Source organism: Schistocerca serialis, chromosome 2 (genome assembly GCF_023864345.2).
Source record: "Schistocerca serialis cubense isolate TAMUIC-IGC-003099 chromosome 2, iqSchSeri2.2, whole genome shotgun sequence".
NCBI classification, from domain to species: Eukaryota; Metazoa; Arthropoda; class Insecta; order Orthoptera; family Acrididae; genus Schistocerca; species Schistocerca serialis.
In genome coordinates, this window is record NC_064639.1 from 500,949,039 (window position 1) to 500,965,262 (window position 16,224).

General features: G+C 42.6%; 1 protein-coding gene across 3 annotated transcripts in view; it reads left to right on the forward strand.

Annotated features, from left to right (window-relative positions):
• Positions 1–16,224, forward strand: part of LOC126457450 (transcription initiation protein SPT3 homolog) — a 114,544-nt gene that overhangs the window by 70,672 nt on the left and 27,648 nt on the right. For all 3 annotated transcript variants that reach the window (XM_050093730.1, XM_050093733.1, XM_050093732.1), the window contains exon 4: positions 13,177–13,322. In XM_050093730.1, coding sequence (XP_049949687.1) covers positions 13,177–13,322 — 146 coding nt within the window. The remainder of the gene's footprint in view (positions 1–13,176; positions 13,323–16,224) is intronic.

Here is a 16,224-nt window from a genome sequence, read left to right on the forward strand (position 1 = left end):
AGATGGTCATTTTTTCATGACCATAATAGATCATTTTTCTCATTACATCAAGATGGGGCTGATGCCGGACCAACAAGCTTTCACAGTCTCACTGGCCTTGGTTAATAGTCGGATATTGAAGTTTGAGGTGCCGGAGACAATAATTATGGAGCGAGGGATGATCTTCATGTCAGACTTGATAAGAGTTGTGTCGCTTCTTAAAAGTAAAAAAAAAAAGTTGAGAACTTCATCAAAAAGCTCACAGAAGGATGGAAGTGTTCATCGGAGAACTGGAAAGATGCTTAATCGTTATGTGAATGCAGACTGGAAAATGTATGTATCCTTCATAGTGAGTACATACATCTCCAAAGCACACAACTAGGACAGGGCTGTTGCCATTCGGTGGATTATATGGAAAGAAAATGCTGTTGCCATTTGGTATATTTAGCAAGAAAGAAGACAGGAAGGGGGAGTTCGTCTGAAAATTTGCAGGAATTGTAAGAGAAATGTGGAGAAAGGTCCAGCAAGCAGTTGCTAAGTCACTGGAGAAGCAGAAAGAGGCAAGAAACGAGTGGGGACATCACCTCCATGTGAAGTAGGCCAGTTGATGACGTTGTTAAGCCCATATTCTCTGAAGGGAAAAATGAAGTTCGAAAATGGTACCAGGGCCTGTATGAGGTACACTCTAAGGGGGGAAAAAACGCGCCATGAAGAAATTATCCTAATGAGACAGAAATTGGCAGATGTGACTTACATGCACAGACCAACAAAAGATTGCAATTTCAGAAAAAGTTGATGATTTATTCAAGAAAAGGGGCTTCACAAATAGAGCAATTCAGTAGTTCGTTGGCCCACCTCTGATCCTGATGCATGCAGTTATTCAGCTTGGCATTGATTGATAGTTATTGGCTGTCCTCCTGAGGGATATTGTGCCAATTTTTACCCAATTGGCACATCAGATCGAGAAAATTGAGGTGGTTGGAGGGCTCAGCCAGTAATGCTCCAAATGTTCTCAATTTGGGAGACCTTACTGGGCAAGATAGTGTTAGGCAAGCATTAATATAAGCAGTAGAAAGTGTTGCTGTGTGTGTGGGCGGACATTGTCTTGAGGGAATGTAAGTCCAGGATGGCTTGCCGTGAAAAGCAACAAAACAGGGCGTAGAGTATTATCAACATACTGCTGTACTGTGAGTGTAGTGGATGACTACCAAAGGGCCCCTGCTCTGAAAAGAAATGGCTCCCCAAACAATCACTTCTGGCTTTCGGGCCATATGGTGGACAACAGGTGGATTGGTATCCCACTGTTGTCCAGGGTGTCTTTAGTCTGGAATCTCACTGATTGGAGACAAATTGCCTTAAGTGATGAGTCCCACTTCGAACTGAGCAAAGACATGTCTAGAGATGCCCAGGACATTGGTGGGATAACAACCTGACTGTTGCCTGCCATAAGGGCTGACAAACAGTTGTGATGGTCTGGTATGCTATTTCTTTTCATAGCCAGTTCCACTTTGCCATCCATGGCACCCCTAAAGCCCAGCAGTAAATTGACGATATTTTACTCCCCGTTTTGTTGCCCTTTGTGTCAAGCGATCCTGGGCTTACAGTACTGCAAGATGATGGCTTCCCACATGTAGCAACAATTTCTGCTGCATGTCTTTGTGCTTTCCAAACCATACCTTGGCTAGCAAGGTCACCAGATATTTCTCCAATTGAGAAAGTTTGGAGCATTATGTGCAAGACCCTCCAAGTAGTTCAGGATTTTGACACTCTAACATGCCAGTTGTACAGAATTTGGCACAATATCCCTCAGGACAAAATCGAATAACCCTGTCAATCAAAACCAAGCTGAAAAACTGCCTGAATAAGGACCAGAGATGGACCAACATGTAGTTGTCTTGCTCAATTTGTGAAGCTCTTTCTTTTGAAAAATAAGCCAGTTTTTCTGAAACTGTAAACATTTGTTTGTCTGCACATGTACATAACATCTATAAATTTATGTTAAATCTGTGGTGTGTCTTCCCCCCCCCCCACCCCCCCACCCCCACCCCACCCTCCCCCTGCAAGAGTGTAACTGAAACCACTACTTCATCAATAAATGTAAAGTTACAGCTGCCAATGAGGTCAACAATTGTGCACATTGGGCATCTACAGCCATTCAAGTGTGCTCCAGGGGCAATTCCATTAGAGGTATTAGTGATAGTGAGGAACGAGGCAAAGAAGAATCAGAAGGATGAGCAACAGGAGAGGGAGGACTTGATACCTCATGTTCATTATACATTGAGGCCAAAGAAGTGATTAATGTGCATTGTGATTCCTGAATATTATTCTTTTGTGTATAGTGTAGAGTCTTGTACCATAAGTAGTATACTTCGCATATTTTCATACGCTTATGTCATATGGTATTATTTTTTGGGGTAATTCTTCTGATTCAAAAAGGGTATTTTTGGCTCAAAAACGGGCTATTCGAGCTATGTATGGTGTAAGTTCGAAAACCTCTTGTCGACCCCTATTCAATAGTTTGGGAATTTTGACATTGCCCTCACAGTATGTATTTTCTTTAATGTCGTTTGTTGTTAGCAATATTAGCTTATTCCCAAGAGTTAGCAGCTTTCACTCAGTTAATACTAGGCAGAAATCAAATCTGCATGTGGAATGCACTTCCTTGACTCTTGTGCAGAAAGGAGTGCAGTATTCTGCTGCATCAATTTTCAATATGCTACCACAAGAACTCAAAAATCTTAGCAGTAGCCCAAACACTTTTAAGTCTAAACTGAAGAGTTTCCTCATGGCTCACTCCTTCTATTCTGTCGAGGAGCTCCTGGAAGAGCTAAAAAATTAAGCAAATTCCAGTGTTACATTCTTGATTTTCTTTATTTAAACTAACGACTTGTCATCTGAATATGTTTCTTATATTTCATTTTATCTGTTTCTACAATCGTGTTATAATTTCATGTATTGACTCGTTCCATGACCATGGAGACTTCTCCTAAATGTGGCCCCACGGAACAATAAATAAATAAATAAATAAATAAATAAATAAAGAAGCAAGGGAGAGAATGTTGTTGTGGGTGGCTGGTACCCTCTTTCTACAACATAAATGCACATGTGAATCAATACGGTTCTTTATTTACATGAACTGGAAACAGTTACTTAACTTGTTTAGTCCATTAGTTCATCAGTAATTGTCCTCTTGTAGACTGATGTCAATATTCACTGCTAGTAAAGTACATTTCTGGTTCTGGTAAACTAGTCCTGCTTAGTAACTAATCTGGTCACTATGTACTGTCATAACCTCTGACAAACTAAACTCGCTCCTGAATAAACTGACAGACACCAACTGGATGATTGAGTGAGAGAGGGCCTCCGGTCAGCAGCGGCAGCCTAAATGCATGCTGTCGAGAGGGCATTGGCGGCATGTTGCTTTTGTGTGTGTGTGTGTGTGTGTGTGTGTGTGTGTGTGTGTCATTTCTTGTGATAGGCGAGCTTGATCTAATGCGTACTAATCTATCTTTGCCAACCGGCGTGGTGGCGACAGCTTACATCCCCCCCCCCCCCCCCCCCCAAAAAAAAAAAGCCACACTGTTGTCGTGTAGGGAGATAGAGAGGATGTGAAAGACGACAGGGGGGAGAGAGGGCAGGACGCTGGACGTAAAGGTGAACTGGGAGCTGTGATTGTGGAGGATGGCATACTACTGACTGTATCCCGCCATCTGGCTTGCGAGGCAACAGGAACATACTCCAGAAAACTGCTGTCTGGACACACGTCTAGACCTGAGTGCATGTCCTGGTGTGAAAACAGCAACAGTGACAGTAACGACGGGTCCACGTCCATCGAGTTGGCGAGTGGGGACGGCAGAGACAAGGGTGCATCGTCCATTTGCTCCTCCTGGGGTACTCTGGTGGCACCAGCGGGTGGCTGCAAAGTCTGTGCGGTCCCATGAGACCGTGAATCTGGGGGAAGAAGAGCAGCAGAATCACAGGGCAAGTGACGTGCACGAATTTGGTTCTGGTGGCTCCGCTGCAAACTATCGGGACCTGCAATCAAGTACTTAAAAGAACCAATGCGTTCCTGGGTCACGCCTCCTTCCCAGCACCTGCAATTGGCATAAACCCTGAAAATAGCAAGATCATCTGTCGCAAGGCAATACTTGCGAACAATTGGTAGTGCCTGGTGCTGCGGGTGGGTTTAGCAAGTGTAGCAGTCTCCAGTGGCAGTGGCCATGCAGAAGTTCTGTTGGTGATGGTCCGTCTCATGGGTGGGAGTGATAGGGGTCAAGAAAGAGTTGTGGCACCTGTTCGTGTGTGTGTGTGTGTGTGTGTGTGTGTGTGTGTGTGTGTGTGTGTGTGTGTAACTTAGCCACATGTTGTTAAAAGTTCTTACAAAGTGTTCTGCTTCTCCATCGGACGGGGGGTGAAATGGAGCACTTGTTAGATGATGAATGCCATTTCATTCATGTGAAGTGAACTGTGATCCATTGTCTGAGACAAACACTTGTGGCAAATCTTCTGTGCAAAATATTGAAGACAATGGTGCTATGTGATTTGGTAGAGTTCATAGACACCGCAAATGGGAACTTGCTAAAAGAGTTGCCACTATGAGCCAACGAGTGTTCAAAAATGGTCCTGCAATGTCTATGTGCACTCGTTGCCATGGAGATAGTCTTAGGCCAAGCTGAGAATGACTGTGGTGGAGCGTATTGTTTTTCCGCACCCCCACGACACTGTGATGTCATCTGTTCAGTGTGGGCGTTCATGCCCTGCCAAGTACAGTGCCAGCAAGCTGAACGTGCAAATGATTCCCCAATGTCCTTGGTGAAGAAGTAGTAACACATCTTCTGCAACACTTTGGGGAAAAGCACACATGATTGTCCACTGTCATGTTGAACTAAAATCACATCTTGTTGAACTGAAAGGTTATGCCGACATGCAAAAATTTAGTGCACGACTGAGTTCTGGATACTTTTGTGTGAATGAGGCCATGACGTGCAAATGTAATGCAACAAAATCTTGATCTAGGCCTTCTTCAGTGGCCTGTGCAAGTTTTCTGTAGTGCAAGAGAAAATATTCCAGCAATTAAGAGTCCTGTGCATCGATTTGACAACAATGTGTAGCAGATGCATAAAACTAAGAGTCTTGGCCAATCAGAAGGTGAGATGGGTGTCTGCATTTCCGTGCTTTGCTGTAGGTCTGTGCACAATTTCATACTGATACTGTGAAAGCAACAAAGCCAAATGTTGTTGCAATTTTTGAGCAGTGTGCGTAAGAACCAGCTTTGAAAGATGAAAGGAGGATTGCAAAGGCTTGTGATATGTCACTAAAAATAACTTGTGACCATACAAATAGTGATGGAATTGGGTCGCACCATACACAGTAGTGAGAATGTCTTTTTCTATTTGAGTATGATTGCACTGAGTTTGGGTTAACAACTTTGAGACAAAAGCAATGAGTCTGTCTCGTGCATCAATTCTGTGTGAAAGCACAGCACCAATTCTGTAGGAAGAAGTGTCAACTTGTGAAAGTACTGCCTTGTCAGGGGCAAAATGCACTAAACATCTGTCACTGAGCAAGGCATTTTTGAAATTCTGAAATGCATCTTGACAGTCGTTAATCCACACGAAATGTATGTTTTTGTGACGCAATGGAGCCGGGACCTGAGCGGTATTAGGTGTGAACCAAATGTAGTATGTCATCTTGCCTAATGCTGACTGCAGTTCACACACATTGTGAGATTCAGGCAAGTCACGGATTGCAAGCAAATGAGATTGGAGTGGGTGCACACCCAGACTGTTTATCAAATGACCTAAATACTGTAGTTCAGTTTGAAAAAAGTCACACTTTTCGAGACAACACTTCAGTCCTGCTTGTGACGACACTCAAAAAAGAGTATCAAAATTGGCAATGTATTCCTCTGGTGTACGACCTGAGACAATATCGTCAATGTAGTTTGAACAAAATGGCCCTTTTGAAGTCAGCTGTTCAAAAGTAACATTGAATGGCAGGTGCGGAAGCACTGCCCAAGGGTAAGTACAAATATTTGAACAGTCCTAAGTGTGTATTTACAACAAACACTTTCTGTGATTCTTCAGCCAATGGAATTTGCAAGTAGGCATCACAAAATCTGTCTTAGAAAAGTAATGTCCTCCACCAAACCTGTCCACAAGTTCCTCATTGCGAGGTAACGGATAAGTGTCAACTATTATTTGTGGGTTCACAGTAGACTTGAAGTTAACACAAACGTGAATGCGACCAGAAGGCTTAGGCAACAAAACAAGAGGACTTGCCCATTGACTAGTTTGATTGGGAGCAATTACACCATTATTTTTGCAATTATTTCAATTCACTGGCTACTTTGTCCCTTAAAACAAGGAATGGGGTGGGCCCTGAAATCTTAGGCTGTGCATTGTCTTTCAGTGTAACATGTACTTCAAAGTTATTAGCTTTTCCCATTGCTTCTGAAAATAATTCAGGAAATTCTTTAAGCAAGCTAGCTACACTGTCTTTTGGTTCAAAAGCAGACACTGCAAGTACATTGTCTTGGATGCTAAATCCAAACAAATCAAAGGCATCTAAACTGAATGTGTTCTCACTGCCTTTTGATGTCAACACAGTAAAATTCACTGTCGTAGTGTGGGATTTGTAAGTGGCAGGCAAAGTACACTGCCTGAGCACTGGGAATTTCCTGTCCTTTGTAAGCAGTGAGGTGCTTGCTAGATTTAGAAGGGCGTGGTGAGCTTAACTGTTCGTACGTGGCAAGATTAAGCAAAGTTACTGAGGCAACTGTGTCTAACTGAAAATTCACATGGTGGTCATCAATTCATAATGAGACAAATAGTTTGTTAGAATGTCCTTGCACAGCACTAGGGTGAGGAGGCGGGGGGAGTGGTCAAAGTTGGCATTTTTGTGCCGTTGCAAACTAACTGCTTGGACTTTTCCTCTTTTTCCACATGTGTATCATGTTGCGTTACATGATTGGCATTCCTGTATTTTATGGTGAGCAAAACATCTTGGGCAAGACTTCACTAAATTCACAGGCCTGTTTACATGTCTGCGTGGTTGTCCATGCAGCTGTGTACGTGCTTGCTGTTGTGGCTGGTTGGGTCAGTTACGAATAAGAGGCGACTCGACCCAACATATCAGGGCCTGGTCAGACTTATTGGCCACTACAGCACATGAAGATGCTGTAAGATTCGCAATACTTGAGGAAGTGATGGATCAGTCCTTTAAGATCTGTTCCCATATTCTGCTATCTGGGACACTGAATGTTATTGCATCGGATATCATTAAATCACTGTAAAAGTTGCCACAACTGCATTGAAATTTACACTTCCTAGTAATGCCCGTTAATTCTGTGTACCTCTCGCGGTACGTCTGTTCTGGCTTTTTCTGCTAGCAAAAGAACTAATGTCAGACTGCAGCTACTTGGACTTGGTGGTCGTAGTATTGAGTTACTGCAGTGATTACTTGATCACAGATGAGTTTGTCGGGAGATGTGGTTGGGAATAGTTTTCATATTAATCTGAACACTGGGACCCCCACAATCCTGAGGAACTATTGTAACTTTATAGTACTTTGAACATGGTTAACTTGACAGTATGCTTGGGACTGAGTCAGGTATTCAGTCCATTCCTCCTGTGTTTCTTTAAATTGCAGGAATGTTGGTACACTGGTCGGCGGCACTTGTTGGGCCAATTGGTCGGTCGGTTGTGATTGTGTGACTGACGCAACTTGTGCAGCCAGTAATTGTACCGTTGTCAGTAAGGTAGCAGTTTGTTGGTTCTAAAACTGAAAAACTTGGTTCAGATCGATCACATTGGCTGTCTGCAGCTGAGGCGTAGGGGCAGGGGGTGACGGAGCAGGGAATTCGTGGTTTACACAAATACTTTGTATCAAAATGCAAGCAAAGCCTCAGAAAAGGGAAATTTGATTAGTTCTGCGGCTCCCCTCCTGGAATACATGCAAGAACACAACAAAAAATTAGCAAATAGAAACACTCGAACCCAATCACCCCTGCAAGCTAAAACACAAGAGAAGCAAGCAAAATCTTTGATTGCCCCTGAATTATCCTCGTTCACCACTGTAGTGTCTTATACCGTAAGACAGCAGGGAAGAAGACACACATGTGAATTAATATGGTTCTTTATTTACTCGAACTGGAACACTTACGTAACTTGAATAGAATCCATGTTGTGGTACAAGCTCTTCAGTAATAGTCCTCTTGCAGACTGATGTCAATATTCACAGCTAGTGAAGTACAATTCTGGTTGTGGTAAACCAGCCCCACTATAATCAATAATCTAGTTGCTATGTACTGTTGTAGCTTGTGACGAACTAAACCCGCTCTACAAGTACACTGACAGGCTCCTACCAGATGGTTGAGTGAGTGAGTGCGTGCGTGCGGCCCTCCGTTCAGCAGCAGTGGCCTAAATACACGCTGCCGAAAGGGCGTTGAAAGTGAGTTGCTTGTGGGTATGTCTCTAGCCCCTCTCGTGATAGCCGCACTTGATTCAGTGCCTACTAATTGATCTTTGCTTCACCTTTGCCGACTGGTGTGTTGGTGACAGCTTATGCCAGCTTATATAGTTTAGGGCATTAATCTTGTTTAGATAAGGTTACATGTTTGTGTCGGTGTAGGATTTATAGTGCATTAAGATGTGCTGTTCGGAGACAGCAGGCTTCTGTGGGTAGGGAAGTGATATTGATCCCTGTCCTCATGTTGCCATAAGAGAGGGGCGAGAAAAGAAGAATGCTAGGGTTGGAGTGGGGGCACTACAAGAGCATCACCTGGACGATGAAGTTTTCCTTTCCAGGCAACCAGATGTGATATTATCCAGGCGCAAAGCATTACATTTAGGTTTTGATGTGTGGGAATTATGGAACAAAATTAGGAGGCTGGAGGAGATGTTCTCAGGGGTACAGAAGTTAATGGATAGTTGTGGAAGTCTGAGAGAGGTCTCAAAGGAGAACTAGAAGTAGCTTGGGACATATGCAAGATTAGAGGAGCAGGTGCAGGAGATGACTGGACTGGTACCACAACATCTCAGGAAGTGAAAAGGGGGTAGATACATGCTGAGGGTATAATACTGAAGACAATCTTCGGGGCAGTAGATGCAAATTGAACGCTACAGCAGAGGCCACAAGGGGGTTAGTGGAGGCAAATAAAGTACCTATGGAGTGGCATTCCATGCAGATTGTGTATTTGGAGAGTGGCTTGTTAAACAACACGCATGCTTTGACAGCTTACTAAGGAAGTAGTGGATTATGCCAGGGTCTCGGCTAGCACTCTGAAACAAGATCTGGAAGTGGTACAAACACTGGTGCAGGTACTAGATTTAAGAATAACAATGACAAGACTATTGCAATCACTAGGGGATACTATATGGGATGCAGCAGTGGAGTTAACAAACTTGCAGGAAGCCTCCATCATATGCTACATTCACAGGTAAGTTCAACCTTGCTGCCATCTGAGCAGTATCTAGAGGGATTGAGTAAGGTGTGAGGAGAATTACTCCAAGAATTATAGGTAGTAGCAGAGCCAAGCAAACAGAACTTGCTATTGTACAACCGTTGTGCTATGGTGGGTGTAACAACAGATAATGTGCAGTTGTACGTATCAGTAAAGGCACCAGTAGCAAGCGTGCATTGTTCAGGTGTTACATAGTGTGCGCTTATCTGGTGAAGATAGCAGCAGTTGGAAAATTTGTGCAAGTGAGAGAGGAAGGGGTGGTGCTATTGGCTGAAGATGGTTATTAACACATGGTGACGACAGAGTATGCGATTCAGCTATGTCAGAGTGAGGTAGCCACAGTATGCCAGGCTTGTGAGATTTCGATGCATGGGAGCACGTGCATCATGTGATGTTTCAGAGGTAAAACAGAGGGACGTCCCTGCCAAAAGTATTTCCTGGGAGCAGGTTTACATTGGATATACTCGGTGTACAATGAAATAGTAGTCGTTGCTAGTTGCTATGTGGGAAAGACGATTAGAATTGTGAGGTAGTGGACTGTTAATAAACGGGGCAGATTGCAGTATTACAGGGCCCACATATCATTTACCAGCTACTGCAACAGAAATTACTCTGCCAAGTGAGACACAGCTACAGCTGTATTGAGCAGACGAACCTCTAGAGATGTTGTCCAAACAAAACCATACCTTTCTTAACAACACCTGGGAACTGAGACGAACTGTTCATCGAGTCACACGGTAGCAGCGCAGGAGGGGCGGATCACTGCAGAGCAAATGTTGCAGCATGTGGAACAGTATTGGGACAGTGGTTAACAGGTAAGAGTGACCTTGAGCATCACAATTCGTATTGCTATGGTGACTCCAATTTACACTGCCTAGCTCTGATGTATTTGAAACAACAAGCCATGGAAAAACTCACTCCAGGGGTAGTTAAAGTTCCCGTAGACTGGTTCCCCCAAGTGAGGAATGAAAGATAGATTTATGAAGCTGCAGATCAAATAGCAATTGTGTAATAGTTAGGAGTAGCCATTTTAGTATTATGTACTTGTTTTACAGATAAGGGTAAAAGTAATTACAGTAGAGAATTGGGCGGAGCAAGACCCGAGGGACTGGGTCTTCTCTATGGAGGGGGCAGTGTAGTGCCGCTACGCAGTCTGTGGGTAAAAGTTGTAAGTCCTTAGCCAGGGTAATAAGTAGTGAGATAGCTGCCATGGAGCATTGCATTAGCTGCTGCGAGTTGGTAGCTGCCAGTGTTGCGACACCGTCACTATAACAGATATGCAAGTAGATTGTGAGGTGAGGACAGCTGAGTGCAACAATAAGTTGCACTGCTTAGTGGTAACTGAATAGCAAGCAGGGTGACATTAACACACTAGGGAAAGTCTCTTATTGCGGACCATGTAACGAGGTCCCAGGTTTTGGTGAAACAAATGTGCGCCAGAGGAATATAAGTAAGTGTGGCTTTGGAGGCAGGCATCACTTCTTGTTACGAGAGACTAGTAGCACCACTACAGCACCAGAGCTATGCCAGTCAGTGAGACAACCGGACACTGCCAGCAACAGCCATGGGTTTGAGACCGGGCTGTGCCTGCCGCCAGCACTAAATGTTTGTGGGACATGGTGCCACAGCCCCACTGACCTGCTGTGCGTGCAAGCTGCTGCCAATGCTGAGTTCGTAATAAGACTTGGCACCTCAGTGCCAGCCACTGTCTGACTCCTACCAGAGGGCAGAGTGTCGTATCCTGCGCACAGCTGCACTGACGTGCGGAGCACAGGGCCACCAGGGCTCCTTGCTACGGAGGGAAGAAACACATCACTGATGATGTCAACAGCTGTTGCTTCTAAAGCCTGCCAGCCTACCGTGAGCTCGCCATTAGCATTGCAGGGCACCAGCTCAGCTTTCAGAGCAGAAGATGCTGCCTATACATCAGTGAGAGGCGTGTTTGCCTCTCTTTCGTTGTGTTCCCCCAATCCATATCGTCCTTCTATTTTTTATTCTCTTCTTTTTCCTACTATTGAATTCCAGTCTCAATCGCAATTAAATTTTTCTCTCCCTTAATTATCTGGATAATTTCTTTTATCTTGTCATAAAGTGTTTCAATCTTTTCATCATCTGTGGGGCTAGTTGACATATAAATATGCACTACTGTGGTTGGCGTTGGCTTTGTATCTGTCTTGGCTATGATAATGAATTCACTACGCCGTTCATAGTAGCTTACTCGCATTCTTGTTTTCTTATTCAGTATCAGATAAACGCCTGAGTTACCTATACTTGATTTTGTTTTGTATCCCTGTGCCCACATGACCAGAAGTCCCGTTCCTCCTGCCACCATACTTCACTAACTCCCACTAGGTCTAACTTAAACTTACCATTTCCCTTTCTAAATTTCCTTCCTGATCAAGGGATATAACATTCCACCCTACAATCCGTAGACTGGCAGTGTTGTTTTTCCTGACAAAGACATCCTCCTGAGTAGTCCCCACCTAGATATCCAAATGGTTGATTATTTTCCCTCTTAAATATTTTACCCAAGATGAGACCATCATCATTTAGCCATACTGTAGAGCTGCATGACCTCGGGAAATAAAACGGCTGTATTTCCCCTTGCTTTCGACCGTTTGCAGTGCCAGTACCAGCACAGCAAGGCCATGTTGGCTGTTGTTATAAGGCCAGATCAGTCAATCATCCAAAATGTTGGCCTCCTTCAGGCACCACACATTTGTCTGGTCATCCAGCAGATATCCTTCTGTAGTGATTGCACCTATGGTATACTTATCGCTATCATTCAGGCACACTGCCAATGGTTCATGTGGAAGGTACATTTTCTTAACATTCTTAAAATAGTAATTGCCCTACAACACTTCCTTAGGATACCCCCAAAATTACCATAACTTGCTTACTTTGCCATATGAGAATTATTTGATGAGTTCAGTCTGAAAGATAGTAAAGAATCCAGTCACAAATCTGGTCTAATACATGGTATAAACTTTTCTTTTGTTCACTAAAGAACAATGCAGGACTGTATGGAATGCCTACTGAAAGTGAAGGGACATGGAAATTTCTTTGAAGCTGTGTGTTGATTTGCTGTTGGGAAATGTAGTTGCATTTCTCTTGTGGATAGAAGACATGTGTACTTTAAAACAGGAACTCCTTACACTGCACTCTCAAATTTGAGAACTAAAGTTTTGAACCCTAGGGATGACATGTGTTTCAGTAGTTTATTGACCAAATATTGCTTCTTGACTGGAGCCAGAATTGCTAAGAGTGCTTTATCAGATATTTCGGCATCTGTGTAAAGTAAATTACAAAAGCATTTTATGATTTTAATGCATGTGATGATTTCTGATGTTGTCAGTACTGAAAATAAATTTAGTTCCTATGGTGAGGCCATTGCTCACGGTTCAGAGACATCACTGCACATATGTATTTTATGAATGTTATTGTACTACTATCAGAAACATGGGTGATGTGTGTTCCTACCACAAGACAAATCTGTTTTATAATTTTTTTATTGTTTTGTTGTGAATTCATTGTGCGGTATGAGCTCTGATGTGTTCTTCATAGAAGGCTTTCTTGTATCCCATTTTCTCATGGAAGATGCGTTCCAAACAGTTGACTTAAAGTACCATTAAAGGATTTCTAATTTTAGTGACAGATTTTGAATTATTCACAATAATAATAATAATAATAATAATTTTTAAAGTTCTTTCAAATAAAAAACCTTTTTCTTGCAGATACTTAGAATATGCAGCTGCTCGGACAGTGTCCTTCACATTTGCACCAAAGAAGAGTGGTTTTAGGCTTAATATGTGGCTTCTTTCAAAGGGTGAAAAACTTCCAAGATTGCCAAAGGAAAAGTCGCTTGGGTGTCAAATACTCTGTAAGTTTTGACAAACATGTTTTCTTTTTTATATCATGTTATGATACTTGAAGCACATGCAAAGCTGTGATGGAATAGCTACCATTATGGAACTAAGCACTCTCTCTACTTATAGACCAACTGTTTATTGTGGTGGAGTGCTGTGTGGAGTTAACAGGTACTTGAACATTTACCTCTGTATCTAATGAGTGGTGGTCCAACTAAAAACATTGTTACCTAGCTGTTAACATTTGTAAGCATTACTTGTACTTTTCTGATGCAGAAAACAAGACAACTAATTTCCACTTTCTGGTTTCTACTACCAATGTATATACTAATCTTCATGTGCTGTATAAACTTTGTTTTTTTTCTGTTTTTAATAAGACTACCCAGATTTTTTTAAGTCAAAAGGATGAACCAACATAGCAATGAAACTGTGCTACATACTTACATAATATTAAAGGTATGAGGCCATTGGTTGTTACGTCAATTAATGGATAAAACTGTAAACGTGAACTGGCACCGATCTTTTTCTAAATGCCAAGTACCTAAAACATCATTTCACTATGATATTTACATTTCTCTTGCCGATATTTATATTGTTCATTTCATCTTAAGCCTGTTTGTGTGTATTTCAGTGTTGTGACATACTCTTTTGTTGTATTAGTTTAGGTATAGACAAAGAAAATAGCATCTTTCACATTTCCATGTCAGTGACATTACACTTTCTTAATTAGAGTCAAAGGTTAGTCTTTGAACCAGACATTCATAATGTGAAAATCTTTATGGATTTTGCACCAATTTTCTACTGATAACATTTCTGATACAGAGTCATCTGTAAACAATTTCAGATAACTTTTAACATTGCGAAGAAGAAGAAGTAGTAGTAGTAGTAGTAGTAGTAGTAGTAGTAAAAGACTCATTAAATTTTTATGGAGTATACCAGCTGCTACTTTCACTTCTGATAATGATGTTGCCTCACTTAATTCTACAAATTGTATTGAGTCTGTAAGGGACTCCCACAGTCTCTGGCTGCCTCAGCAGCCAAAGACAACAGTGGTGTGTGTGTGTGTGTGTGTGTGTGTGTGTGTGTGTGTGTGTGTGTGTGTGTGTGTGTGTGTCCACCTCTGGCCCTTTATGCAAGCAGTTGTTTGGCTTGGCATTAATTGATAGAGTTGTTTGATGTCAAGCTGAGCCAAATTCTGTCCAATTGGCATGTTAGATTGTCAAACTTCTGAACTGGTTGTAGACCCTGCCCATAATTCTACATACGTTTTAAATTGTGGAGAGATTCAGTGACTGTGCTGGCCAAGGTAGGATTTGGCAAGCATGAAGATGAGCTGTAGAAACTTTTGCCATGTGTGGTTGGGGATGATCTTGCTAAAGTGTAAGCCCAGGATGGCTTACCATGAAGGGCAACAAAACTGGTCATAGAATATTGTTGATGTATCACTGTGTTGAGTGTGTCAATGAATGACAACCAAAGAAGTCCTGCCATGAAAAGAAATAGCATCTCAGACCATCACTCTCGGTTTTCAGGCTGCATGGTGGGCAACTGGTCACGTTGGTATCCCACCGCTGTCCGGAGTGTCTCCAGACAGGTTCTCACCAGTCATCGGGGCTCAGTTCAAAGCAGGACTTATCAGTGAGGACAATTCTGCTCCTGTCAATGAGATTCCAGGCTGGATGTGCCTAACACCACTGCAAATGGGCTTGTTGTTGTACAGAGGTCAGTAGTACTCAGCAGAATGGGCATCTTTAGCTCACCCCCATTCTGTGAATTGCCTGTTAGTAGTCCTTGTGGTTATTGAAACACTAATTGCACATTGGACTTATAACAATGATGAATCTGGGGCTCTGAGTGCCTCTATGATGATTGCTTGGTCTTCATGTTCGGTTGCCTCTCTAGGTCAACCGCTTCCTTCTTGACACTGTGTTCAGCCCTGGTTCACCCATTCCTGCCAACATTGTCGAATAGTGACATCACTCCTATTCAGATGTCGAGCAATTCGCGGATTACTCCAACTGGCTTCCTTGAGCCCAAGTACATATTCTCTGTAAAATTGAGAGTCTGCATATACTGCTCGCGTGCCTATCTCCAAGGCATGATTACTGTCCAGTTGAATATACGTGATGAAATTTGCAAATACTTTACCCATGATTACTATCCTTGCCAGATGCGCAGCGAAACTGTGCTACAGCATCATACATTCATCCATCGGCTACCACACTTTACAATTTTTTTTCAGTTGACACCTGTATGAATATTATTTTGTGACCAATTTGCAGATCATCATTGCCGTGTATTCTTTTCTTTTTAGCGTCTGTGTAGTCAAGATTTATTTCTACAGAAGACTAATTTTGTCTCCAAAAAGCCACCTTATAACATACCAAAACATATTCTTGTGCCTCAGACTTATTCAGTGTGCATGCCAAAATTTTTTTAAGTTTTCACCCAGCAACCACAAAACCGAAGAGACCAGCTCTGGGCCAATGTGCCAATAGGAATATCAATACAGCTTATTGCTGATGTAGCAGAAGACAAGGCCCCAGGCAGGCATTGTCAAAAAACCTCAGAGCAAGTTAAACAAAATAGCAAATACTGTGATACATCATAGCAGGCCAGTTTGATGTAATGAAAGACCTGAGCTCAGCAAACCAGAATAATTATCGAGCCAACGCATCAAGGCAAAGAACACTGACGAGTCCGATAAACTGGGACAAATTCAGTCATCTACCTGGAGCTGTCGCGTCATACATTTAGGCTCTGCTTCTTAAATAACGGAGCTTTTGGAGATCACAGACACACTCAGTCAAGTCATCATTTTGTCCGTATCCCCATTACCAGAGAGAATGGTGGTCTATAAAGTTTCAGTGAAATCACAAAAAGCCAATTGATGATGATCTGCCTACTACATGCTTG